Source organism: Miscanthus floridulus, unplaced genomic scaffold (assembly GCF_019320115.1).
Source record: "Miscanthus floridulus cultivar M001 unplaced genomic scaffold, ASM1932011v1 fs_520_3, whole genome shotgun sequence".
In the NCBI taxonomy this organism is placed as follows: domain Eukaryota; kingdom Viridiplantae; phylum Streptophyta; class Magnoliopsida; order Poales; family Poaceae; genus Miscanthus; species Miscanthus floridulus.
The window spans coordinates 45,484-72,767 of NW_027096874.1; the positions used below are offsets into that span (position 1 = coordinate 45,484).

The window sequence follows — 27,284 nt, forward strand, 5'->3', positions numbered from 1 at the left end:
ATAATGCAATCTTTTGTAATATATGCACATGAAATAATATAATGTAAAATACACATATGCATGCATGCATGTAAATATATATATGATGCATGCATATATATATATATATATATATATATATATATATATATATATATATATATATATATATATATATATATATATATATATATTTCTATGCTTGAATTGTGTGATTTAATACGTTCATTGTGCTTGAACTGAAACATACTATATGCGCGTATAAATGTATAATTAGCAGCGTACAATACGACTTCGAAAACCTATTTTGAAAAGAAAACAAAAAAATGAAAAGAAAAGAAAAAAGAAAAAAACCTTTAGTCCCGGTTCGTATTACCAACCGGGACTAAAGGTGCCGGCCATCGTGGCATGTCAGGAGGCACCTTTAGTCCCGGTTGGTGTTACCCACCGGGACTAAAGGTCCTCCTTTAGTCCCGGTTCCTGACCCGGGACTAAAGGACCCCCCCTTTAGTCCCGGATGCTTGCTCCCGGGTGGGGAACCGGGACTAGAGGGGGTTCCCCACCGGGAGTAAAGCTCGGTTCTCTACCAGTGGACGTGTGAAGGAGCAATGGAGGAAGATGACCGCGCAGTTTCAACATTGACACGTGAATCATGAGAACGTGGATCAATGGAAGGATTTCGGGTTGGATGGTGTACCCCAACTAAATCCATTACTCCCATCGCCTGGACAAAAACATCTTCGCTAATGGCTTCTGGTCCATAGGCAACCGCGAGCACTCGATTCACCAGGGCCCTTTTCTCAAGAGCGTCATTGGATCCACGAAGTAGTTCAAAACTAGACTTGCCATCAGTATGGGCATCACTTCCAGACCAATTCTTCATCCAACGGGGCATAATATTGTTCTTGGGTATCTCTTTGACGTCCAAGTGTACAAGTACCTGAAGATAAAGTAAACAAAGCAACAAATATGAAAATTATTCTAATATAAAGGCAAAGACAACTAAAAATTCTACCACGCGTAGAACTCTGGGTCCTACCTTAAGAGAATGCCGACACAACAGACCCAGATGTTCAAACAGACCACACTGGCATGTGATCTTGTCACCCCCATCATACAAAACTTTATAGAAAACCTGGTCAGGGTTGCCATCTAGAGCAGAATGAGCTACTTCAAATATGCCATCAGAAGTCCTACTATTAATAGCATAACCACCGGCATAATACAGTTCGTTGTAGAACTTCTCATAAATTCTCCTAGTGTAGATTAGTTCAGTGTGGCGCTCAATGGGCACACCAACACGATGCTTCCTACACTTCTGGTGATTGAAAAAAGAATGACAAGTTATCTGAATAATCAATTTATACTATATGGTGGACTAAAACAGCTGGAAAAAGATATATTCAAGATGACCATCGTTTGCAGACATGTTTGGTGAGGTGGACTTCCTTCTCTTCTTGATCATTCCGGTCCATTTGGATCTCATTGAACTTCCGAACAAACATATGCATCGGTGCAGGCCTTTGAATGAATTGCTTAAACATGTGGTTTGAGCTCTCGGACCTTTGAGTGCTAGTCATGCCAGCACAAAATATATCCATAAAGTATGGCTTAGCCCATTTAGCCCTGTGCTTGAATATTCTGTTCATGAACTGATTGTTTTCAAGGTTATACTTGTGCATAAGCTGCCTCCACTTCCTTTCAAACCTAAGAACCATTATTTCTTCGGTGACAAGCTTATTGAATTCCTTCTTGAAGCTGCTGTTCTTGCTGTATATTGGGCCAACCTTTTGCTTTGTCTTCCTCAATACATGCCATCGACACCACCTATGAGTACTGGACTTCAATGTGGATTTTATGGCTGCAGCCATTGCTTGGCACTGATCTGCAAATGTACAAAAAACTACATCATAATTGGAGCAGAAAAAATAAGCATGTGATACAAATGAATAACATGAAAAATAAAAAATAAAAAATCAAACAAATAAAACAATAGATCAAAAAAAATCTGTGAGGATAGTCTGCGGTTCTTTGCCACCCATTATTTCTACAAACTTGCTGAAAGCCCACTCAAAATCCTCAACCTTCTCAGTGGTGGGCAATACCCTACCAAAAACAATCGAATGAAAATGGTTATTAACACCAACGAACAGTCCAAAGGGCATGTTATACAAATTCGTGTGATAGGTTGTGTCAAATGTCACTACATCACGAAACTTAGCATAGTCCGCTCTGTTCTTACCAGTGCACCAGAGCATCGACTTAATCTTACCATCTTCATCCAGTTTGAAACTGATTTGCATACCAACATCAGCCAATTTCATTTGCTCGAGTAGGCTGATTGTCTTTCCTATATCATCACTTATATTATCCTCAGCAATTCTTGCACAAAGACATCTTACCGCCTCTTTCCGTATAGGCACGGTTAATTGATTCCCATGTACACCTAGGACGCTGGAAACCCTCCCTATAGGGATGTTATTTTCGCGAAGCTTTTGAACAACATCTTCTGCCCATATGTGCCAGAGCAAGGATGGTTGTGTTGCTTCTCAAAGCGAGAAATACACCAACCGTGATCACAGGTTCGATGAAGCCTAATCATGGCTTTACAACCAGTCCTGCAAGTTGCAGATCTGGTGTTGGGACATATGCCCTGCAAACAGTAGTAATAATAAAAAACTATTCAGGAAAACTTATATAATAATTAGAATACACTGACTGTAGACGCTCGAGACATCAATAATGCAATTTACCTCACATGAGCATACAAAATCCTGCCTCGTCGTATAATTGTTATCATTGACTCTGTTTCTACGTTTTCTAATTCCAAATCCAATTTCCCATGAATAGAGGCTGTAGAAATCTTTTGCTTCTTTAGCAGAGTTGAACTCCATGCCAACAGCAGGTAAGAAGATAGGCTCGCCTGGGCGACTGGTGGAAGTTCGAATAGCGCGGGTAATAGAACTTTCGACCATGGGTACAATCCGCAATTCTGGTCCATGCTTGCCTCTCTTCCTGCCACTAAACAGATTATATACCGACCCAAAGTAATTTTAGAGCGGCTAAAAGTAGTATAACATAATTCCGCGGTGAGATTCTTGCTATCAAATCCGAATGGTAGTTGAACACATGAAACATTTGGGTGGGATGGAGTAGCCTACAATCCCTCGTGTTGTAATTGAAATATCTACGCCTACTGAACTTACTACAAGACATGTCCCACGCAAACCAACCATTTAAAGGGGATAAAAAAAGGCAACATAGATAATCATCATGGATCTACGATTTAAGCCTGAAAACACGTATACATGTGACGAAACATCACTAGCAAAAACTGTCACCGAAACAGAAAAGGGGTTTAGAGTATAAAATAACCAAAAACAACTTAGGATGACACTATAACACAGAAGATCAAATAGACAAAACGACAAGGATTAAACCCCCTAGCAACATCAACACAGAAACTATTGCTGAAGCTTGAGTTGGGTACCTCTTAAGCAAAATGGCGCGTTCCAGAGGATGGATCGCCGCGGGAGCAGAGTCTATAACAACCCAGTGAGCAGAGTCAAAGAAGGGAGGGGGAGACAGGGAGTTATGAACTGATGTAAAAAGATTGAAATTTAACTAAATAGATACGACGTTCAGACATCTTGAATTTCTTCAGTACCTGGCAATCGAAGATCATGGAGACCCTGACTCTGAGACGGTTGTTGCAACAGGCCGGTACATGAATGGGTAACAGATTGCGATCCGGCGGCCACAACTGCGATCTGCGCTAAACTGGAGTCGCTCATGGATGACGTGATAATAGGGATGGGAACCTTCAAATGCTCTGAATAAGACTACTGAACACAATAGTCTTCAGGGGGCAGGCTTATATAAGGCAGAAAGGGGGAATTGGGCTGCGAAAGTTGAAATTTCGAAACGCACACCCAGATCTCGCCACACAGGTTTTCTGCATAGCCACGTCACCATGCTTATTTGGTTTATGAAATACTAATGTAGATAAGTATATGACACGCGGCATGCATCTGTGTTGTGGTCATAAAATCAGGACCGTCAGTACTTATGGGTACATTACCCCTGAGGCATCAAAATATTCGCGCCTAGCGACGCAACTTGGACATTCCTGCCTCAGATTCGCCGGAGAAGCCCGAAGCGAGGTTCGCAGGACGCAAACCACACATGAACTTCGAAGTCTCGTCGGTCTATCATCGAAGTTTCGATCTTCTAGCTGAGGCGCCGCCTGGACTGGGAGGAAGGGCTGGCCGTCAGGAGGAGACGGCCTTCTCTGTGGGCTGAGGGGGTCTGGGCAGGTCGTAAATAGCACATGTATATATATTTCATGAATCAAGTTGTGGATTCTTGATTTTTGTCAAAAAAAAAAAAGTTGTGGATTCTAGATGATAAGCACTCTAGGTATGGCTGAAGTTGATAGTTTAATTTAGAAATGCAGTTCATAGTAAGCTAGAGAATAAAAACACCCTTTCTAAATTTCAGGAGGACCTACAAATAATGTGCACGGGCGTAGCCACTTAATGTAATTAGCAAGCATGAAAATTTCAGACTGCATGAAAATTAAGCTAGGAGCTAGAGTTTGACACCAAGCCGTGAGACGAAGAACATGGCCCAGTTGATCTCACAAGGCACATCAGCTGGCATATAATTGAAGGACCGAATCCACCCATCCACTTTGGTTGCCAACCCTGCAGACGACTGGAGGTTGAGCACATAGGCACGCTCCGGGTCTGAACAGTAGAGCACGAGCGAGGTGCCGCTCCTCTCCCCAATGCACACGTGGGATAGCAACTCGTGTCCAAACCCTAGCTCCACGTCGACGTCAACCTCGGCTACATGACTGGAGTCCCAGTGATCCCCGTCATCTCGCTGTTTCATCATCACCAGCCCGGTTGTTGCCTTTCAGACAGAGCAGAGCGAGCCTTCCCTCGACATGGCCGCGGAGAACCTACGGAGTTGCAGCTGCTCGGCATGGCCGCGGCCGACGAGGAGCACCTGGAACAAGGTGCTGTAGCCACCGGCGGGGCGGGCGTCGTGCGGGCCAACAGTGCCATGGTCGGCGGCCATGAGGAGGGCGTACCCCCGGACGCCCTCGTCGTCAACTTCGAGCGTGGGCAGGAGGTTGCGTCCGCTGGTGAGCAGGTTGCACACGCACAGGCGCATCACGCCGCCGCCGCCGCTGTTCTTGTCCATGGAGCGTGGCCGCCAGACACGCATGAGGAGAAGTCACTTTACAGATAAGATTTTTAGAGGAGGTTAAAATAGGTTTTTAGAGGCGATTTGAAAAAATGCTACAATGCCACCGATGGTAAAATAAGTGATTTTTAGAAGCGGTTTTAAAACCGCCTCTAAAAATTGATTTCCAGCGGCGGTGACTTAAGACAACCGTCATTAAAAATTGATTTTTAGAGTCAACCGTCTCTGAAAATAATTGTCAGAATTTTTTAAAAATTATTTAGATTTTAATAAAAATAAGAAAAAAATATTTCTAATGTAGCCCAAAGGGCTGAGAACCTGCCACAGCTCACAAGATTTATTTTCACTTGTTTTGAATAAGTGCTGACACTTGAAACTGGGATTCGAACCCACAACACCTATTCCTCGCGCATTCCATCTCCTACCACCATACTACACTGTCACTTATGTCTAGTTCTACGGTGCTTTCTATTTGTACTAATATGTAGGAATCTTATAATCAATATTTTAACTCATAAATAGTCTTAAATAAGAAAACTTTCAACTACAAAGTTTGAGATCTCCTCGAGCACTACAACTTTGATATAAGACATTTCTCCATCCAGGGTCATTTAAAAAATACAAAAAATTGAAATTCAAAATGTGAGACTTAATTTATATATTTGGAACCCTAAGTGATCTCAAACAAAAAATTTGTCAACTACAAAGTTTTAGATCCTGTCAAGCTCTACAATTTTGATATAAACTTTGTCTTCATCCGATTTCATTTAAAATAGATATGAATTTATTTGTGTTGTAAGTATTTTTAAGGACGGTTGACTTAGTCAATAGCCCTTGAAAATCGATTTTTAGGGACGGGGGACTTAACAAAACTGCCTTTAAAAATTATTCATTTTCAGAGACGGTTGACATAAGTAACCATCCTTGAAAATCATATTTTCAGAGACGGATTTCTTAACAGAACCACCCCTAAAATACAAACATTTCTATGGTAAGGATGGTTGACTTAGTCAACCACCCTTGAAAATCGATTTTTAGGGACAGTGGACTTAATAAAACCACCTCTAAGATCACTCATTTTCAAAGACAGTTGACATAAGCAACCGTCCTTGAAAATCGTATTTTCAGATGCGGTTTTCTTAATGAAACCGGCGCTAAAAATTGATTTCTAGCAACGGTTTTATAGCTACAATGCCTTCCATGAAGGTTAGAGATGGCGTGCTAAGAAAACATCTTCTATTATAAAAGGGAGACGCCTATAAAAATCATTTTTTGTACTAGTGAGGACATCGCGCGCCGCCAGTGGGGTGGCATCGTCGATGACACTGTCGCCGTCGTTGCGGACGAAGGACATTGAGGAACCAGCACTATGGCCCAAGGACCGACGACCCCGGGGACGGGACGAACCCTAGCGCACGGGAACAGCATGGAGGTCTTCCGTGGTCTCGAGTTGCCTCTAGAGATGTCGAGGAGTGAGGCGGAGGACTATGACTGCTGCCCGCCCTGCTTGGGCCAGGTGCCGCGTCGGTGAAGGAAGGCTAGGTCGACCATGATGCCACGCCACTCCTTGCAGACGAGGGAGCAGCGCGGAAGAGCGACACCTGATCCGGTACCCGCTCCAGGATATTGGATATCACATCCGACAAGCACACCACGGCTACCACGGCGGCTACGGCCTCCGTTTTCGACATCATCGTCTCACCACCAGATCCAGATCGTTCGATCACGAGGGTTGGTGAGCCTGCTGCTAGGGCACCGGTGAAAGAATCGGAAGGTAGAACTATGATTAGATTGATACATGGAAGAGAGCCCATTAGCTGCGCGTGGCTTATATAGGCGTGTGCGCCGGTGGAGCTTGAACAACCTAGCCTAGATATCCGCCGGCGCGCTACTGGGACACAAAGATTGTGCATGGATTTGGACTCTAGGTTTGGGATGGAGGAGATTCTGCATGGACTCCGAAGGGCAACGCACGTAGTGCAAGTCTCGTCACTCGGATGCCCCGTTGTCGTCTCATGCATGAAAGAAGTATGCAGCTAATTGGGCTACAACCTACAAGGAAACCTATCCATCATGAAACTTCGCCCCTTTGCATGCTCCAGATGATGCCATGCAAGTATGCAAATAATGAGATCGATCTCCCTATAAAAAATGGCGTGGCTAACACCTGGACATGTCTGGACAGCAGCTGTTGGCCTGCTGCGCCTGCTCGCCCTGCTCCTTGCCTCGCTACTCGCCCGCGCCAGGCTGCGCGCCCGCGACTGCTCGCCCACCCGCGCCACTCCATGGGGACCGCTTGTGCTCGCTTCCCACGTCCCATGAAACACTTGAAAGTTGAAACATGGAGGACTTGCTGCAACATACGTCTAAAATAGACGAAACATTTGGAACAAACACTTGCAACATATGGGTATAGCCACTGCAACATATGCAACATTCAGTTAAAACACTTACAACATACGTCTAAAATAGTTGAAATATTTAAAACATACACTTGCAACATGCTTCTGAAAAACAGAAGAAACATTTTAGAACATACACTTGCAACATACGTGTATAGCTATTGCAACATGTGAAACACTCGGAACATCCAGATGAAACATCTAAAACACTTGAAACACGAGCTTGCAACATGCACTTTCAGCGTAATGTCACCTTGCTGCTTGGACGAATGGAGGCTGGTCGTTGTACAGCGTCGTTGCGAAGTCGACCGCGGCGCAAAGAGCTCGCTGGTGCCCCAGTGGAGTGGCAAGCACTGCACGACCTTGGCTAGGGTGAGCACCCCTGGCGAACACCACGCGAGCGCCCTTGTTGGGCGACCTGCTGGGCGAGCACCCCTGGGTAGAGAGTTTTTTAGATTAGAAGGGGGGCGGATGGGAGCGAGCGGACAGCACAGTAGCAAGTGGGAAGCCACGTTCTTCCGTTCAGACGTCCTCACGAGAGCATTATCGTAAAGAAACAACTAACATGAGAGATTTAACCACTTAGTTGTTGATGGGAATTTCGGTCACATACCAGCTTGGACTTGATTATGCGACTAGAGCGAGGTCAACATAACAAAGCCGACCGTTGATACTCGTTCTTCACCCGAAAAGCCCGCAAACACTTCCTAGGAAGAATAACGGAGGAGCACAGCAGGAGTGTTGTAGGATTGGTATAGCCATCTAAAATGATAGCAAAACTCATCTAGAGAAGTGTTCGGCAACAAGGGGAGGGAAAAGCTTAGGGTTAAAATGTAGGGTACGTAAACCCTAAACCCTAGAGCAACGAGTGCCATATGTAGGCACATAGATTTCTCAATTGACCGTGATCCTCTCAAATATACAGAGGGCGGTCTTGTCCTAGTAGAAAACATATTTCAACACAATTTTCCATCGTAGAGATCATTATGTTCCTCTGTTAACTTGTTGAGCCGCCCAATCAACTCCTAGATCGAGGCCTCGCTGAGATCATGGAGAGTCTCGATTGTCATTACAATCTGAGAGCACCTTGGCGGTTTGGCCTGTAGGAACTTGTGCACGGTATCCTACTCATTGTAGCTGTTGCTGAGAACACTAACCTAGTTGGCAATTTCATTGATGCAGATGTTGAACTCATCCAAGCTCTTGCCATCCTTGAACCTGAGGGTGTCGAAGTCGTCCAAGGTCTTGCCTTGAACATGAGGGTGTTGAACTTGCATCGTAGCATGTTCACCTCACTAAGTGAAAAACAATTCGTAACAATGGGGCTTTTTTCTTTAGGGGCGGCTGGCATTGGAGCCACCTTTACAGTGATGTGCTCGGGCTCCAGCACAGCAGCCACCCCTACAAATGCCACAGTAGGGGCAGCTGGTAATATGAGCCGCCCCTACAAATGCGTCAATTTGTAGGGGCGGCCTACTGTGTCCATTTGTAGGGCCGACTGAATCACCAGCCGCCCCTACAAATACATGTTGTATATATAGCGGCCAACTTGAGGAAAATTCTCCCCCTCCTCTCTCTCTCAGTCTCTCTCCTCTTTGCTCCCTCTCTCCCTCAACACGGAAAGGGCGGCGGCGGCGCCTGGCGTGAGCGGGCGTGGCGGCTGCGGCCGCCTTTCACCACCTCCTCCTCCCCCCCATCACGTCATTCTGTGTCGGCCGGTCCCTCGCCGCTGGCTCACGCCGCAAGGCACCGGCGGCGACCGACAGCGCCCCCGGGCTACGGTGCGGCATCGGCTATGGGACTTGGCGGTGCCCGTCTCCGCCCATGGTGCCGTGTGAGTGGGCCTCGCCGGTGTGCCTCCCACCCCTTGCTGCTTTCTCGCGCGGGTCAGCGTCTGCTTCTATGCTCCACGAAACCCTAGCCTCTCTCTCTCCCTCCCTCTCCTCTCCTCCCCTCCGTTGTCTCCCCTCTCCTCCCCTCCGCTGCCTCCCCTCCTTGATCGCTCCTCACCGTGGCGCGCCGGACGTGCACCACCGCGACCTCCTCCCCGCGATGTGCGCTGCCGGGCTTCAGCACACACGCCGTCCCTCTCCATCGCCAGCGCCACCTCTTCCTGTCACAAGCGGCACTTCTCTGCCTTCTCCACGGTCTCGATCTAATCGGCAGCCTTCTCAGTTCATGATTTTTTTGTTTTTCAATTTTTGTTTTGGCTTTACTGAATTCTTTGCCTTGCCTTTGCTAGGGTTAGGGTTTTAGGCGGTGGCACACAGGGCCCCTCAGCGGTGGCACACCTAGGCCGCCGGTGCCACTTGCCAGCAGGAGGTGGAGTGCCGCGGTGACGCCGAGGAGATGAGCTCATCTGTGGATCAATCGCCTCTTCTCATCCCACTGCTACCAGCTCCAACTCCAGGCATGTCTCTAGCTCTCCTCTTCCTACTCAATCCTGTAACTCCAGGCATGTCTCTAAATTTTTGTTCAGCAATATATATTTGACTGGATACTAATAGAATAATGCAATAATTTTTACCTGGTCATTGCTTCTATTTGATTAGTGATTTAATCTAATGAGGATGCATTTACTAAAACCGTGTACAGATTTTTTTTTGCATGCTTTTAGAGGAGATTCAAATTGCAGAGATAAAGTGCATAATGACGAGTACAGAAACTGATGCTCTTGTTATGGCTTTGATAGATTTCAAGTTTCTTACGTATACACCTTTCCAATGTTTGCCTCTTTGGTACGTAGTTTAATTATAGAATTGGTGCTCTTGCCGTTTCCTAAATATGTTTCAGGTTCTTACATGTTCTCTGAATTTTGGTTCGGCAATATATATTTGGCCGTGACTCATGAACACAAGAGAAAGGATAAAAGATATGTCATATTGGGACTGTCAAAGTGTTCAGTGAGTAAACTTTTCTTTCAGCTACAGATTATCAGAGTGGTCTTAACTTCCTATTGTATATTTCAGCTACATCTTATAAATTTTACAGGTTATATGAGTGGTTCATCAATCAAACAATGAAAAGAGCATGCCTTTTTTACTGTCAAATATGAAGGTAAAACGATCATATCATTTCCTTTCTTTCAGCATAGTTTTTTTATATTCCTTTTACAATGCACGTTGAAATTTCTATGCAAAGTTGGTGCGCGCATAGGGATTTACAATACAGGTGGATTTTAGGTCTGTGGTCACAAAGCTCCTACTCCAAGTAGAGCTGAATTGTAGGAACAAATGTACACTACTACTTTCTACCCTCTGTTTTGCAAGGTGACCTCAAATTCCCAATGGACATGGTGATGTTCTCAACAAATGCAGTGAGGAGGTATTATATTCTTAGTGGTCATTGAAACTCATGATTTTTTTTATTGCCTTGTCCTGGCCTAGTCATATTTCCTTAGATCTTAATGGCTTCCAACCTTTTGTTGAATCACATTGGTCGTATCTTTTCCCTTGATTTTGATCTGTATTCCTTGCTCCTTACATCTCCACCCAAGAATAATCTTTTTGTGGTTTTCGGACCCCATGGACATACATTTACATTCTTTATTTACATAGTAGTCAAGAACTGTCAAATACTAGCTGATGCCATGTCTGCCCATCGTATCTACTCAAACCTAGTACTGACATATAGCTGTATGATATATCTCTTTTTTTTCATGAGAATGAAAAACAAACTGAATCTAATATTGCTTCAGATGCCAAATATGCCCCCATCCCACCAGGCTACAAGGTTGTGCTGTAATTTTATTTCACAAACGTACAGATGGCCACAACCTAATATCATCTAAGTTTTGCTAATTTAAGGTTTATTAATGTCCTTCAAACATATTCAGGTACCTCCTGAGTGGATTCTGTATTTTATACATATTCTAGCTTCTCCAAAGGAAAGGTGTGTTTCCATACTGCTATGGTACCCTTCCTATTATTATGTTATCCTGGGCTTTAGATTTACGACATAGATTATGCAGGGTGATGCAATTAACCTTTTCTCGCTCACTCATGCCAGGCACTTGGTGTCACTTTTTCTGCCTTTGCCTGTTGAGTCATAGAAGTCAGGATGATGATAAGGATATTGAAAATTGGCTGCTGCAGTGTAGGCTGTGTACCAACATGGAAAAAGTTAATTAGTTAGCCTTCAAATTACTTAGCTAGATCCTGCGCGCATGCATACACATGTAAAAGGAACTTGGTGGCCCCATTTTACAATATGTACAAATGATCCTAACTTATCCAAAAAAATATAAACTGCTACACGGTAACATATTCTATTATCAATGTTTATCCATGGATCCTGTTTGATACATGCCACATACATGGCCTCTCTGCCACATGATATTAATTTTTTTTGTAGGTGCAGTCATGGTTTCAAGTTGCATCATTTGTGTTCCCTCAAGAATTCTAGTTATAACCCCTGCTCCCAGCCTCCTTAATGGTAAATAAGTATTGGAAATGTGTGAACCTGCATCGTTTATGTTTTGAACATCACAATTCTTCTGAAATAAGTATTGGAAAGCAAGAATCAGCTTGCTAGGTTTCATAATAGTTTTATTAACAGCCAGGATTTCATGCTTCTGCTGTTGTCTAGGTCCGCAGCTCGTGCTTTCACCCTCCTTCATATTTTTCTGGCCGACGGTGGTGACGGGGCTGTGTTCTTGGTCGGTCGGAGGACCTAAATCGCAAACGGAGAAGACGGAGGATCTGCTGACGGCGTGTCATCTTCACTGCCACATGCAAGCAGGTGCAGGCCACCGTCATGGCCACTGCCAGCAGCAGTCAGCAGACAGTGAGTACCACTCGTTCGCTTCAGTTCCTGCAGATTACGAATTCCATTTTCAGTCTGCTTTAGTGCTACATTGACCTGATGTGTGACTGCAACTATGCAAATGGAAAGATTATTAGAAGCTTCTGATTTTGTGATGTTCGATTGCTAGATCTGAGCGTCATTGATTTTGTTATTCTGTGGTCTTTCACATAAAAATCATAGTCACCATGAAATGTTATTACAATTACTGAAAAGTTTAATAGATGAAATTTGTTGTTTCATTTATTTGGACTAAACTGTTCACCTAAAAGTCATGGAATATTTGTTATAATCTGGTATAAATAAATGTGTATTGTCGTTGAGTTTTAGTACAATCGCAGACGAAGATAAGTCATGATGGAGTTGTGCATGAAAAATATATGTTCTGGTCGAATTTGAATTGTAAATTTGATTTTTTTTGCGGAAAAATGTACTATAGGGGCGGTTCTAGACTGAACCGCCCCTACAAACATGTATTATAGGGGCGGCTGGTACTACGGCCGCCCCTACAAATCGATTTTGTAGAGGCGGCTGGTGTTACCAGTCGCCCCTATAAATAGATTTGTAGGGTGGCTGGTAACACCAGCCGTCTCTACAAATTGATTTGTAGGGGCGGTCTGGGAACCGCCTCTACAAATGCATGATTTATAGAGATGGTATGGTAGGGGCGGCTGGCCGAGATGCCTCTACAAACCATCGTCAGCCGCCCCTACAAATGCTTATTGTAGTTAAGGATGAAAATGGTACGGAAATATCCCGTATCAAACCGTATCGTTTTCTACATTTAATCCGATTGAATTCATATTTTTGGATAAATTCGAATTCGGTTCAAAATTCAGAACACCAAATTCAAAATTGGAATGAAAACGGTTTAGACATTTTTTCGACCGTTTTCTATTTTTCTACTTTTAATTCGGAATATCCCGAATTCAAAATTCGGTTTCGAAATTCGGTTTAACCCAAATTTGGCCCACTACAAGTCCAACCTTAGAAAAATTATATATTTTTCATACGATCTCGGATGAAGATGATTTTTATATGAAAAATGTAGCTCTCGACGAGATCTACAACTTTTTAGTTCTTAGTTTTTTCATTTGATGTCGTGAAGATGTTCAAAAAAATTAAACAAAGTCAGCGATATATTAATCGCGTACAAGCGCTGGTTGCCTTAAAAAATCATATCTTTCTTACATCGTGTCGAATGGAGATACTTTTTAAGAAAGTTGTAGGACTTGTTAATTATTATATACTTGTTAATTGTTATGCACTTGGTCCTACGGGTCAATATTCCGTATTGATTTTTCGTATACCGACCGTATTCGACATAATTCCGCTCGAATTTTTCGTGTCCGGCTTTATCGCTTTCGTTTTCGTTTTCGTATTCAAATGTAGAAGTAGAAAACGGTTGAGAGATTTTTCGACCGTTTCCGACCGTTTTCATCCATAATTGTAGTAGTGCCTTTGCCTAGCACACTCGGTCGACGCCGACATGCATCTTCTTGATGGAGTCCCTGGCGATCTTGGTGATGGCCTTGGATGCAGTGCTCCCATGCATCTCTGGCGGAACACCCTTCGTGATCGCCTATAGCGTGTCGTTGGTGGCGGATCCTTGCCTACGACATCACACGAATGATCTCCTTCACTTGACTCGGTGAATGACCAAGCCGTGATCGGGGCTGCCACCTTCTCCACTAGTGCCTCCGCCAGAACCTCCATGTATGTCTTGCACAGTTGATCAATGATGGCGATCTATGAGTGCTACCTCAATCGTCGCACGATCTCGTGTGTGGCAACAGAAATGGGCTTCAATGCCAATTGACGCCTTCTCCACCAGTGCCTGTGGCTGGAATCGATGTAGATCACCCTGATGACACAAGAACACAAACGAACATGAGGAATTTTGGTGCCGCACAACCGCAATTTTAATTTCTAGACTAGACTATATGCCTTGCAATATATAAGATTCTGATTTACTTCGTTGTGGTCACGATCATCACCCCATGAAGGTGTTGTTTGGTTTAGGAATTGTAATGCAAACGTCAATGGAATGAGAAAGCAACGCTAATGGTAACAAAGTATCAAATCACTGCTTTGTTTGGTTTGTGCACTGTAACGTAAATGGAAAATAAGTTGCCCAGCGGCAAGCTTTTCGGCGAGAGCTCCTAGCATTGTGGCACGAATCCCTTGATAAGGCCGAACACGACACCGTGGCTCTCTGGGAAGTTCTTACGCAGGTGAGGAGCACCCCGATGCAGATGTAGACGCACAAGAGCCAAACGGCGGGAGCCCATGGAAGGCGAGGTAGATTATGAGCTCAGGTATCCCGTATCCCGCCAGGTTCATGGCGACGCCCATGGCGAGCACCACCCACAGCACCACCTGCCGCATGAACCGCGCCGTCAGCATCTGCGGCCCGTCAGCGCCGCCGCCGCTAGCCTCGGACATGAACACCATCGCTCGCTCAAACCAAAGCACACGCCCTGCTCCTCCTCGTTCTCGTTGGCTCTCTGCTTTGCCGCTTTTCTGGCCAAGTCAGCGGCAGAGCTCCTGCACTCACGCTGCTACTGCCCTAAACCCACCAGCCGCCGTAGATTCATCCTTGGGGATGAACGGGGCAGTAGAGCCTTGCCGTCGGTGTCCTTGCCAGGTGCGTGCGCTTTGTCTGCGCGCTCATGGGTGGCGACGAAGGCGGTGGCTTGGGATGAACTGTGGCGCTATGGATGAAAGTGGCCATGAAACACCTCGTCGAGCTGAAAAGGAAATGAGTCACGAGTCGAACTCGAAGATGAAGACGATGGGTGCCGTGTTTGCGTGGTCCCATACTCCCGTACTATCCGATTACACGCCATCTGATTGCGGCTGAGGCGGTAACAAACACGATTTAACGCAAACACTTTACGTCATAAATGGATTACGTTACATGGAAGTGAACCAAACGCTATCGAACTGGTTGCACCATGTCACACCCTTGGCCGCCGGCTTGCCACCGTCGACGTGAGCATGAGAAGGTGGATACCGAACGAGAACGCCAGTGAGGCAAACCCCTTAGCCTTGGCGATTCTGTATTATTGAATAGTCTGATATCGGACCCGATATAGGACGCGGCACATATGTGCCTCACTTACGGTCACTGGCCACTTAGGCCCACAAGTCATAGTTCAATACAGAAACGTAAACATGAATGCAATAGGTAAATACGCCTCCTCCTGTCTGCTCTTCTCTTCACGCAGCATCTCTGGGTGTTATATCTCCCCCCCGCTTGAGTTCCAGCTTGCCCCCAAGCTGGTGCATCTGTAAAACGTTTCTTCAGAACGTTGTAGTCCTCCCATGTCGTAGCAGAAGATGGCAGCCCCGTCCAGGTCACCTTCACCTATGGTATGGCCATGTTCCCTTTCTTAACAAGACAACGGTCAAGAATAGCTTCTGGTGTTGTAGCTGCAGCCGGCAAGTCGGTGATCACTGAAAGTTTATCATACACTGGTGTATAATCTGCAATCAACAGTTTTAGCTGGGAAATATGAAAAATAGGATGTATGAGTGATCCTTCAGGCAATTCCAGTTTGTATGCGACTGAACCAATTTTCTCTAGTACTTTGTAAGGGCCAAAGTACTTGGACGCTAGCTTTGGGAACGGTCTGTTGGCAATCGAAGGCTGTGTGTAAGGTTGGAGCTTAAGTAGCACTTGATCACCCAAAGTGAACTGAAAGTCTTGTCTTTTTCTGTCAGCCATATGCTTCATCCTGTTCTGAGCTCTGGCTAAGTTCTCTTTCAGTGCTTGGAGATGGAGTTCCCTATTCTCAATGATATCTGCCACTTCAGGAGTTGTTTCTGGCATTGAAGGAACAATCCCAATATTGGGCTCATAGCCATACAAAACTTTAAATGGTGAGCATCCCAAAGCAGCATGGTAGGAAGAGTTGTACCACAGGCCCACAGCTCTGCTAATGACAGCCAGGTTTTCCATGTAGTTGGAGCATCCTGAACAGCACATCTGAAGTACATCTCTAAGCATTGGTTGACTCTCTCAGTCTGCCCATCCGATTGAGGGTGGTATGCTATGCTAAACTGCAAATTGACTTTATAAAGCTTGAACAACTATTTCTAGAAGTTACGGAGAAATATTGTATCTCTGTAAGTGACAATGGTCCTTGGTATACCATGTAATTTGACAACAATGTCTTGGAATATTTGAGCTATTGAGTGTGTTGTATATGGATGCTTGACTGGGAGAAAATGGGCAAATTTGTAAGTCTATCCACCACAATAAGTATCACATTGTATCCTTGGGATTTGGGTAACCCCTCAATGAAATCCATGGATAAATCTTGCCAAACCCCTTTAGGTATAGGTAGGGGCTGAAGTAATCCCAATGGGTGGCTGTTGCTGTGTTTAGAAAGCTAGCATACTGAACACTGTTTCACATAACTATCAACATCCTGTTTCATACCTTTCCAAGAAAAATGCTTTGTAAGTTTATAGTAGGTTGCAGCTACCCCTGAGTGACCCCCAAGGCACTAGAATGACAAGTAGCAATGAGTTTTGTTTGTAAGGCTGAGTTACTTCCAATCCATACCTTTTCTTGTTGCCTGATGAGACCATTCTGTAGGTTGTACCCCTTGTCATCAGGGCTAGACATAGATAACTTTTGGAGCAGTTGCTGAGCATGAGGGTCTGTGGCATATGAATTGATGACCTCTTGGACTCATGCCGGTTGTGCTGAGGAAATAGTTTGTTGCACAGCAAATAAGTGAGAAACCCTTGAAAGTGCATCAGCTGCTGCTTCTCCTTACCCTGCCTATATATGATTTTGAACTGTAAACCCATCAGTCTCGTCATTGCCTTTCTTTGCATATCAGAGTGGAGATATTGCTCATTCAAGTATGCCAAAGATTTATGATCAGTCACTATGAGAAATTCTTGTCTCTGAAGATAGTGTCTCCACCTTTCAACTGCCATAATTAGAGCTAACAACTCCTTTTCATAAATGGATAATGCCTTGTGTTTCTCCCCTAGTGCTTTGCTCAAATAAGCTATTGGTTGACCCTATTGCATAAGGACAGCTCCAATCCCATCTTGACAAGCATCAATTTCAATGGTGAATGTAGCTTGGAAATTAGGTAATGCCAAAACAGGTGCCCGGGTCATGGCCACTTTGACTGTGTCAAAAGCAATCTATGCTTTAGGAGACCATTGGAAGGTTTTGGATCTAAGTAGATTGGTCAGTGGTTTAGTCATGACACCATAATTCTTGACAAATCTCCTATAATCCCCTGTGAGGCCTAGGAAGGCTCTCAACTCTGGTAATGAGGTAGGTTGGGGACAATAAAGCATTGCAGAGACTTTGGATGGATCAGTAGAGACCTCTTTGTCTGAAATGGCATGGCCTAGATATTCTAAGCTTGATTGAGCAAAGGAGCATTTGGTTTCTTTCAAAAATAGTTGGTGTTTCCTCAACAAATCCAGGACTTGCTGCAAGTGATGCACATGATCCTCCAAAGAAGAGCTGTAAATCAGGATATCATCCAAGAAAACCAATATAGATTTCTTGAGAAAGGGTTGGAGGATAGGATTCATTAAGCACTGAAATGTTGCTGGAGCATTGGTAAGACCAAAAGGCATGACCTTAAACTGGTAATGGCCATGATGGGTTTTAAATGTTGTTTTGTGTTCATCTTCAGGGTGCATCCTCACTTGATGGTACCCTAACCTCATATCCAGCTTTGTAAACCATTTTGATCCACCTAGTTCATCCAATATTTCTTCAATCATAGGCATAGGAAATCTGTTCTTTATGGTTAAGTCATTGAGTTTTCTATAATCAACACAAAATCTCCATGATCCATCCTTCTTTTTGACTAATAGAACTAGAGAAGCAAAGGGGCTATGACTATGTGCTATGAGGCCAGCTTGTAAGAGATCTTGAACTTATCTCTCTATCTCAGTCTTGTGGTGGGGTGAGTAGTGGCATGGTTTTGAGTTGGTTGGAATGGCTCCAGGAATCAAGGGAATAGTATGATCATATACTCTTAGTGGAGGTAGAGTTTTGGGGTCTTGAAAAAGATCAGCATATGCTGTTAGCAGGTCTTGGATTTGTGGTGGATGTTAGCCCCTCGATCTCCGGTATGGAGATATCCGACCACTCACTAGTGTTGCCGAGCACACACTAGCGATGCTGACCACGAATTGTCATTCCTGACCACACACTATGGCTAGAGGTAGAAGAAGGGAGGGAGAACAGAGCATACACACATAGCAGAGACACCAGCGTTGGCCAGAGCTCTATATAGATGGCAAATCTGAACTCGCTCTTTACTGAGTTGTAGTGGCAAACTATTTATACAACTCTATCCATCTAGTCCTAGTACAACTGTCATGCTACTACAGTGACTAGATATGACAGCAGGTCTGACTTTGGTGCCTACCCCTATAGTGGCTACAGTGCGGCAGGTGAGCCGTTCGGTGCCTGCCCCTACAGCTGCTATAGTGCAATAGTAGGGAGCCCTTTTCCATGCTGCCTTCACCTGCTGCACATTCACACAAGAGATGTAGAAGATTATCTAACAATTCTTTCCCTAATCCTTCTGCTACCCTTGAACCCCCTCCATGCCGATCATCTTCTTTAGCTCCGTGAGTCAAAGATGGCCGAGCGGCTTGGTGAGGACGTCCGCGAGTTGCCGACCAGTTTTGACGAACTCGATGACGATCTGCCCTCCATCGACACAGTCCCTGATGAAGTGGAACTTCACATCGATGTGTTTGCTCCGGTCGTGGAGAACTGGATTCTTTGCGAGGGCGATGGTGGGCTGGTTGTCCACCATTAGTGCTGGTGGGTGAACTTCTGCTCCGGTCAGCTTGCTCAGCAGCCGACATAGCCACACAACTTAGAACACCGTTGTGGCCGCTGCTACATACTCTACCTCGCACGTAGACAGCGCCACCACCTTCTGTTTCAGCGACAACCATGAAATTGGAGCTGATTCGAGGAAGACGAGCACGCCAGACGTGCTCCTTCGTCCGTTGATGTCCCCCGCCATGTCTGCATTGCTGAACTCTATGAGCTGTAGTCTGCTTCTGCCTATCTTGGGGAAGACGATCCCTTGATCCACCGTCCCCTTGACGTAGTGCAAGAGCCACTTCACTGTAGTCCAGTGATCCTCTCGAGGATCCTCCATGAAGCGACTGATGTAGCCCACGACGAATGCAATGTCTAGCCTCATGTGCAGTAGGTAGCACAGACCACCAATGATGCTCCGTTAGAGTGTTGCATCCACCTTTGCCGTGGTGCTAGCCTCCGTCAGCTTCAGCTGCTCCTTCATCGGAAGTCATGCATGGCTTGCACTCAGCCATGCCAGCTCCGCTCCAATAGCTTTGAGGCGTATGCGCTCTGACCAAGCGTGAGTGACTCCTTCCCCTATTTCACCTCGATGCCGAGGTAGTAGAAGAGTGCGTCGAGATCGCTCATCCAAAAACGAGCCGCCATCTTGTGCTTGAAGCTATCGATGTCTTCTACACGTGCGCTGGTGATGATCAGGTCATCCACATACACGCTGATGATGAGCTCCTCCTTACCCCATCGTCGTGTATAGAGTGCGTGCTTGGTTGCGCACCTCGTGAACCCAAGCTCGCCCAGCGTGGCATTAAGCTTGGCGTTCCACGCTCATGGGGCCTACTGCAGCCTGTAGAGCACCTTGTGCAGTTGGAGCACCCTATGCTCTGCTCCCTTGATGACGAAACTCGGAGGTTGCCTGACGAAGACTGTATCTGCTAGCTCACCATTGAGGAAGGCCAATTTTACGTCCAGATGATGGACGCGCTAGTCCTTTGTAGCAACCAAAGCCAGAAGCAGTTGGACAGACTCCATGCGTTCTACCAGTGCAAAGACTTCCTCGAAGTCGATGCCCTTGTGCTGGACAAAGCCTCGGGTGACGAGGCACGCCTTATGTTTGAGAATGGCGCCGAGCTCGTCCCGCTTGACCTTGTACACACACTTTAGGCTAATCGGACGGCATCCTGGAGGTGGATCGATGAGCTCCCATGTCTCATTTTCCTTGATCGCCTTCATCTCCTCTAGCATCGCCTGTCGCCAGTTTCCATCGCGCTCGCCCAGCACGAATGTGGGTGGTTCCTCTGCGCTGACAAGAAGCAGCTCTGAGTCATTGAGCGGTCGTCCCGCTAGGCCTAAGGGCCCTATGCCACCGACGATATCATCTAGCCTACGGAACCACACCTCCTCACCATCATGGTAGGCATCCACGAACTCAATGATGTCACTTGGAGGTGAGGTGAACTCGATCGGTGTCGATGGAGTTCCCTGTTTCGTCAGAGTACTCGGCATAGCACCCGGAGTGCTCTACACCCTAGTTGCAGTGCTCAGCACTACTCCTGGACCGCTCATCACCAATCCTGGAGTGGTCTACATCCCTCCCGGAGTGCTCGGCACCCGTCTTGCAGTGGTCAACACCACTGCAGGACCCCTTGGTTCCGCTAAGGGAGTGTTCGGCACCCATCCTGGAGTGCTCGCCACCACTACAGGACCTCCTGGCTCCACTCCTAGAGTGCTCGGCACCCCTCTTGGAGTGCTTGGCACCTCCCTAGGAGTGCTCGACTTTGTCGCTAGAGTGCTCGACACCCCTCCTGGAGTGCTCAGCACCTCTTCCCCAGCATCTCCACCACCGTGGATGACCAAGTGCTTGACGATGAAGGTGCCGGTGAAACTGCCAGCTTCCCCCATGCTTGGACTATTCTAGTCCCAAGCTACCTTCTCATCAAACATGATGTCGCGCGAGACAAGTACCTTGTCTCCTGCGTGGGTCATAGAGACGATACGCCTTGGTACCCTCCGTGTAGCCCAGGAACACCATCGGTGTGCTCCTGTCCTCTAGCTTAGGTAAGGATCAGCTTCATCTTCCTAACGTGGCCGATGCAGCCTGAATGTCTAGAGAAAGGACATGCTCGGCTTGTGCCCATACCTAGCTTCGAATGGTGTCTTGCCCAGTTAGGGCCTTGGTGGGTGCAGTGGTTGAGGATGAACACCGCTGTGGTCACTGCTTCACCCTAGAACCTTGCCGGTATGCCTTTGGCCTTCATCATGGATCAAGCCATACCGACCACCTGTCTGGTTCCATCGCTCCACCATGCCATTCTGCTATGGCGAGTACTGGTGTAGTGTGGTGTCATACCACACCCTAATCCACACAGTACGTAGCGAAACTCCACCGACATGAATTCGCCACAGCGATCAGTCCTCAGCACGTGGAGCTTCTTACCGCTCCCGGCCTCTGCGCGCATCTTGAACTTCTTGATCGCCACCGCTGCTTCATCCTTGCTCGTTATGAGTTGCAGCCACATATAGCAACTGCAATCATTCATGAGCAGGAGGAAGTACGAACCGACCACCATTTGTGGCTAGGCGTGATTGGCCTGTAGAGATCGCCGTGGACGAGCTCGAGAGCAGTTCGTTGCATGATACTTGGCCGCCTTTGGGAACGGTAGCCTCCTCTGCTTCTTGGCCAGGTAGCTATCATACAACTCACCTCCGTGCTTGATGTGGGGTAGCCCTCGGACCATCTTCTCCAGTCTGACCAAGCATGTTGAAGTTGAGATGTCCGAACCGGGCATGCCACAGCCATAGTTCCTCAGTGTGCCTTGCCGCTAGGCATACCGACTACTCCACCTTTAGGTCGAGCAGGTACAACTAGTTCTAGGACCTCTTCACCTTGGCAAGAAGTCACTGTTCCCAGTCCCTGATCCTGAGGACTCTGTCCTTGATCAATACCTTGCTACCACGCTCATCCAGTTGGCCAATGCTGATGATGCTTGAACGCTAGCTGCGGGATGTAATATACATCCATTAGCGCATGATGCTTGCCATTCTAGCACCTAAAGATGATGGTACCACGCCCTCAGATAGCCACCCTTGAGATGTCACCAAACTTCACTGTACCGGTAACATCGTCGTCGAGCTCGGAGAAGGCTGCCTTGGAACCCATCATGTGGTTACTGGCACCAGAGTCTAGACACCACCGCTACTCCTGCTCACCACCCACACATCCGAGGTGGACTTGGGTGCATGGTTCGTCGAGGTTGATAGCCTTCAGGGCCTTCCTAGGTCCTTCCACCATCGTCACCTCTCCCATCTCCTTGGCCTTGACGTCGTGTAGTGCATAGAACATCGCCATTAGGATAGTGGCCTCATCATCATCATCAGCTTGCACCAGATGAGCCTCAGCCTTCTTCTCCTACTTGTGATTTGGGCACTCCCATGCCCAATAGCCCATCTTCTTGTAGCGCCGGCAGGTGTTGGGGTCGACCTACTTCTTCTTCTCCAAAGAAGCCTTGCCATGGGGCTTGCCATCGCCACCGAGGCTAAAGGAGGCTACCCCAGAGTTCCTCTGAGCAGCCCACTCCTCCTCTATCAGTAGCAGTTTACCACTGTCCTTCGTTGCTGTCGCCTGCTCCAGGCACTCATCCACTACCCACAGACGGCCTGTCACATCCTCAATGGTGAGGGTGGACAAGTCCAGCATCATCTCTATAGAGAGAGTGATCTAGATGTACTTTGTCAGCACGGAGTGGAGGTACTTGGAGACCGCCTCCTCTTCGTCGATGGTGACGTCGTGGCTCTTTAGCTTGCTGATGCAGCGTCTGCAGGTGGAGGGAGAAATCCTATACCAATTCACCATCCTTGAACTTGAGGTTTGCATACTCCTGCTTCAGAAGCTGGGTCAGTCGCCTTCTTTGCGCGGTCGAAATCGACGCGCATCGCCGCAATAGCCTCCCACTGCCTCCTTAGCAGAGCTTTTCGCCCCAAACGGCTCCCTGTACTCCACTGGTACAGTAGCGAGGATAGCCTCCAATGCTGACTTGTCATCTTCTTCATTGCCAGTGCCCTTGTCAATAGCATTCTAGAGCCGTCGGGCTCTGAGCTTAACCTTCATGGTCACCGACCACTCTCCATAGTTGGTGCGAGTCAGCGTCGGCCAACTGGTGCCGCTGATCTCCCACACCATACGAACAACGACCTCCTATCGTGGCTGGGCAGCCACAATAGTGCCACTGCTATCGCCTATCTCCGAACCACCCGTCATCGCCAGTGGTTAGTCTGGCGATGGCACTTGTCTAGGCTCTGATACCACTTGTTAGCCCCTCGATCTTCAGTACGGAGATATCCGACCACTCACTAGTGTTGCCGAGCACACACTAGCGATGCCGACCATGAACTATCATTGCTGACCACACACTATGGCTAGAGGTAGAAGAAGGGACGGGAGAATAGAGCATACACACATAGTAGAGACACCAATGTTGGCCTGAAGCTCTATATAGGAGATGGCAAATCTGAACTCGCTCTTTACTGAGTTGCAGTGGCAAACTATTTATACAACTCTATCCATCTAGTCCTAATACAGCTGCCATGCTGATACAGTGACTAGATATGACTACCAGGGCTGACTTTGGCACCTGCCCCTGCTATGACTATAGTGCGATAGGTGGGTCGTTTGGTGCCTGCCCCTGTAGCTGCTACAGTGCAACTAGCAGGGAGCCCTTTTTGGCGTCGCCTTCACCTACTGCGCATTGACACAAGAGATGTAGAAGATTATCTAATAGTGGAGGGGCTGATGGTGGTCGCAGAGATGAATTCAATGGTTCATTGAGCTGATCCACCAAGACATAGGCCTAGACATCATTCCCTTTTGCTGAGTTATACACCTTTGTTGCTGAAATTGAATGGAGTTGGAGTGGTGGTTCTAGGAGGCCCTAGAGCTTAACTAATTTGCCCTTTTCAGAAAATTCCAAAGTTTTCTTTTCCCAGTCACATTGCATTGAGCTATGAGCCTATAACCAATCAAATCCCAAAATGGCATCATAGGGATGCATATCTAAGACAACCATCTCAGCAGAAAGTGTCACTATGTAAAAAACGGTTTGTAGCAACAGGGCAAATTTTTTGTAGGGGAGGCTGGTGATGGAGTCGCCCCTACAGTGGTGTGCTCGGGAGGCCCAGAGACCAGCCTCCCCTAGAAATGGAACAGCAGGGGCGGCTGGTCATACGAGCCGCCCCTACAAATGGGTCAGATTTGTAGGGGCGGCTCACTCACCAGCCACCCCTAGTATTGCTATTTGTAGGGGCGGCTGGTGATTGAGCCGCCCCTACAAATGCCCGCGTATAAATACCTCTGATTTGTAGAGGGAGCTCAATCACCAGCCGCCCCTATAAATGACCCACATATAAAGCAAACTGCAGCACCTTCTTCCTCCTCGGGTCACTCACTTCAACCTGTGAAAGAAAGGTGGGGAGGCCTTGGGCACCTCCCAAAAATTGCTCTACTAAGGGGGAAGGTTTTGGTCTTAAATTCTTTGGTGGAGAGGTTGTAGACGGTAAGAAAATGCTATTCCACACTTTTTTTGAAGTTTTAATGGTTGGTTAGTGAGTAATTAGAGTTTTGCTTTTCTCTCTCTTCTATGGTGCTTGAGCTACTTATGAGGCAAATTAGACCCAAGTTTTGAATGTACTAGGGTAAATTAGGGAGCGGAACAAGATCATACCCTTATTTGGTCCATGTTTCTTGATTTTAGTGAACAATTAATTAGTTTTATGGATGTTTCATGTGCATGTAGATCTAGATCTAGATCTAGGGTTTGGTTTTTTTATTAATTTCGGTTTTGTAAATTTATGTTTGATGAAATTAGACTAGGGTTTGCATGAAAGATATTGGGTAAAATATAATTGTTGCTAATTGTTGTCTTTGAAATTGTTTATTGTAATCAACAAATATGTATTTTAATTATTTATGGATAAATGGGCCATTAATAATTTTTCTTCTACCATGGTGTGTTTGTATGCTTCATGTAATTATATTTGATTTATATTCATATATATCTGAAGTATATACAATTATTCTCAAGTAATTATTAATTTGATTCAATTTTATATATATCTGAATAAGTAGTTCTTTAATGTTTGTTTTGTTGTTGTTGTAAAAGATGAAGTACAGGAACTCTTAGATGTATGGTTCGTTAAGGTTCAATGCAGGTTTCCATGAAGAGGTGGATAAATTTATTGAAGCCGCAAAGAAGCATGCAACGACATTGATAGAGAATAAGGATACAATTATTTGTCCCTGTAAAGATTGCAAGAACCATATGGCATGGACAGATGTCACTATCATCAGATCACATTTGATTATGCGAGGATTTGTTGAGGACTATACAATGTGTATTCATTATGGTGAAACGGTTATTGTTAACGATGAGGATGAGGAGGAATACGACGACGAAACCCTAGAATCCCTGTCCCAATATTCAGTAGAGCTTGATGCATGAATGGATTCGGAGTTTGACAATGAACAAGGTGGTGATGCTGGTGGTTGGGATGGTAACGATGAAGGTGGTGCCAATAATGATGGTAGAGCACGTGTCGGGGATGAAGATGATTTGGAGGACATGATTCGAGCCCTTGGACCAGAGATTTTACTAAATAGCTTGAAAGGTCTAGAAAATTTGGAAAGGGTGATAAAAGCATCGAAGGAGACTATGTATGGTGTTGAAAAGGGTTGTCCGACACATTGGACATTGCTACATTTTGTGCTTGAGCTACTCATCCTGAAGGCTAAGTACGGCTGGTTAGACTGTAGTTTCAATGATCTATTGCATCTCCTATCATGGGTGCTGCCACAACCAAACTCAGTTCCCGCCAACACATACCAAACGAAGAAGGTCTTAAGTCCATTGACAATAGGGGTTGAAAAAATCCATGCATGCCCCAACCACTGTATACTTTTTCATGGCGAAATGTTCAAGTCAGTGGATAAATGTCCCAGGTGTGGGGCCAGCCGATACAAGAACAATGACCTTTATGGTGGGGACGAAGCCTCCACGGGGAAAAAGAGGAATAAGAAGGGTACAAAAAAGGTGGTACAAGAATCTCAACCCCTAGAGGACACTGCATTAGGCAACGATGCAAAGCAGAGAAGAATTCCTTCCTTGGTAATGTGGTACCTGCCAGTGACCGACCGCTTGAGACGTATCTTCCTAAACCCTAAAGAAGCCGCACTCATGACATGGTGGGATGATGAGCGCAAGATGGATGATGATAAGATTGCACACCCTGTTTAAATTTATTGTGGATGATGATAAGATTGCACACCAAGCCTAAGAGGAAATGAGGGGATAGAAAAGCAAATCTATATCTAGATAAGGTATGCTATGTGATAACTGGAGGTTGGGCCAGCAGGGGAGATCCTTGAGCCGAAGGAATTAAGAGGATGATTCCATAATGCGATCGGGGCCCTAGTAAGAAATAAATTGAACCCAGCAATCCCTAACTGGAAAGAGGTACCAGAGAACGAAAAGAATGAACTATGGGATAGGCAGCTGAAGCTCAATTTTAGATTTTCAGAGGGTAAGCATGAACTGGTAAAAAAATGCTTTCAGGATGATGGGAGAGTCATTCTGACATTGGAGGTCGGAGCTCAACAAGAAGTATATCCAAAAGGGGTTAACTTCCTTCAACAAGTTCGGCAAAATAACTCCTAGTCAATGGGAGGAGCTCGTGGCTCAAAAGACTTCACCGGAGGCATTGGAGCTCAGTGCCCGTAACACCGAGCCAACGAAGAGGAACAAACACCACCATCATCTAGGCCCCGATGGCTACTATGCCAAGGAAGAGCAGTTTAGGAAGATGGACGAAGAGGCCGCAGCTGCTGGGAATATCGATGTGATGAATTTGAAGGTACGCTCAAGGAATTGGATATATGCGAGGAGTACAGAATCATCCGGCGGTAATCTTAAGTTTGATAAGCCGAAGACCCAAGAGGCAGTATCAAGGATACTAAAATATGCTAAAGATAAGGAGAAGGGCTCATTCAATCCTTCTAGAGAGAGGGA

The 27,284-nt window shown here is 46.0% G+C and overlaps 2 protein-coding genes across 2 annotated transcripts; both read right to left on the reverse strand.

The window, feature by feature from the left end:
* Positions 1 to 562: 562 nt before the first annotated feature.
* LOC136532086 (protein FAR1-RELATED SEQUENCE 1-like) lies at positions 563 to 2,873 on the reverse strand. The gene is made up of 7 exons (XM_066524701.1): positions 2,733 to 2,873; positions 2,551 to 2,632; positions 2,222 to 2,446; positions 2,035 to 2,085; positions 1,407 to 1,864; positions 1,019 to 1,297; positions 563 to 919 (listed from the first exon to the last, which is right to left on the reverse strand). Exons 1-7 carry the CDS (start codon positions 2,871 to 2,873, stop codon positions 563 to 565), a joined length of 1,593 nt encoding a protein of 530 aa, XP_066380798.1.
* A 16,406-nt stretch (positions 2,874 to 19,279) lies between these two features.
* LOC136532087 (secreted RxLR effector protein 161-like) lies at positions 19,280 to 19,615 on the reverse strand. Its single transcript, XM_066524702.1, has one exon. The coding sequence runs from the start codon at positions 19,613 to 19,615 to the stop codon at positions 19,280 to 19,282; it is 336 nt and encodes a 111-aa protein (XP_066380799.1).
* Positions 19,616 to 27,284: the final 7,669 nt, after the last annotated feature.

What these genes read in the sequence shown, in the direction of transcription:
- LOC136532086 (XM_066524701.1), bottom strand. Translation starts at nt 2,873, where the DNA reads ATGGAGTTCAACTCTGCTAAAGAAGCAAAAGATTTCTACAGCCTCTAT. An exon ending in GTCGATGCTCTGGTGCACTG is followed by an intron (nt 2,086 to 2,221) that starts GTAAGAACAGAG and finishes TGTTTTTGGTAG; the next exon opens with GGTATTGCCCACCACTGAGA. An exon ending in TTTGAGTGGGCTTTCAGCAA is followed by an intron (nt 1,865 to 2,034) that starts GTTTGTAGAAAT and finishes GTACATTTGCAG; the next exon opens with ATCAGTGCCAAGCAATGGCT.
- LOC136532087 (XM_066524702.1), bottom strand. Translation starts at nt 19,615, where the DNA reads ATGAGGCTAGACATTGCATTCGTCGTGGGCTACATCAGTCGCTTCATG.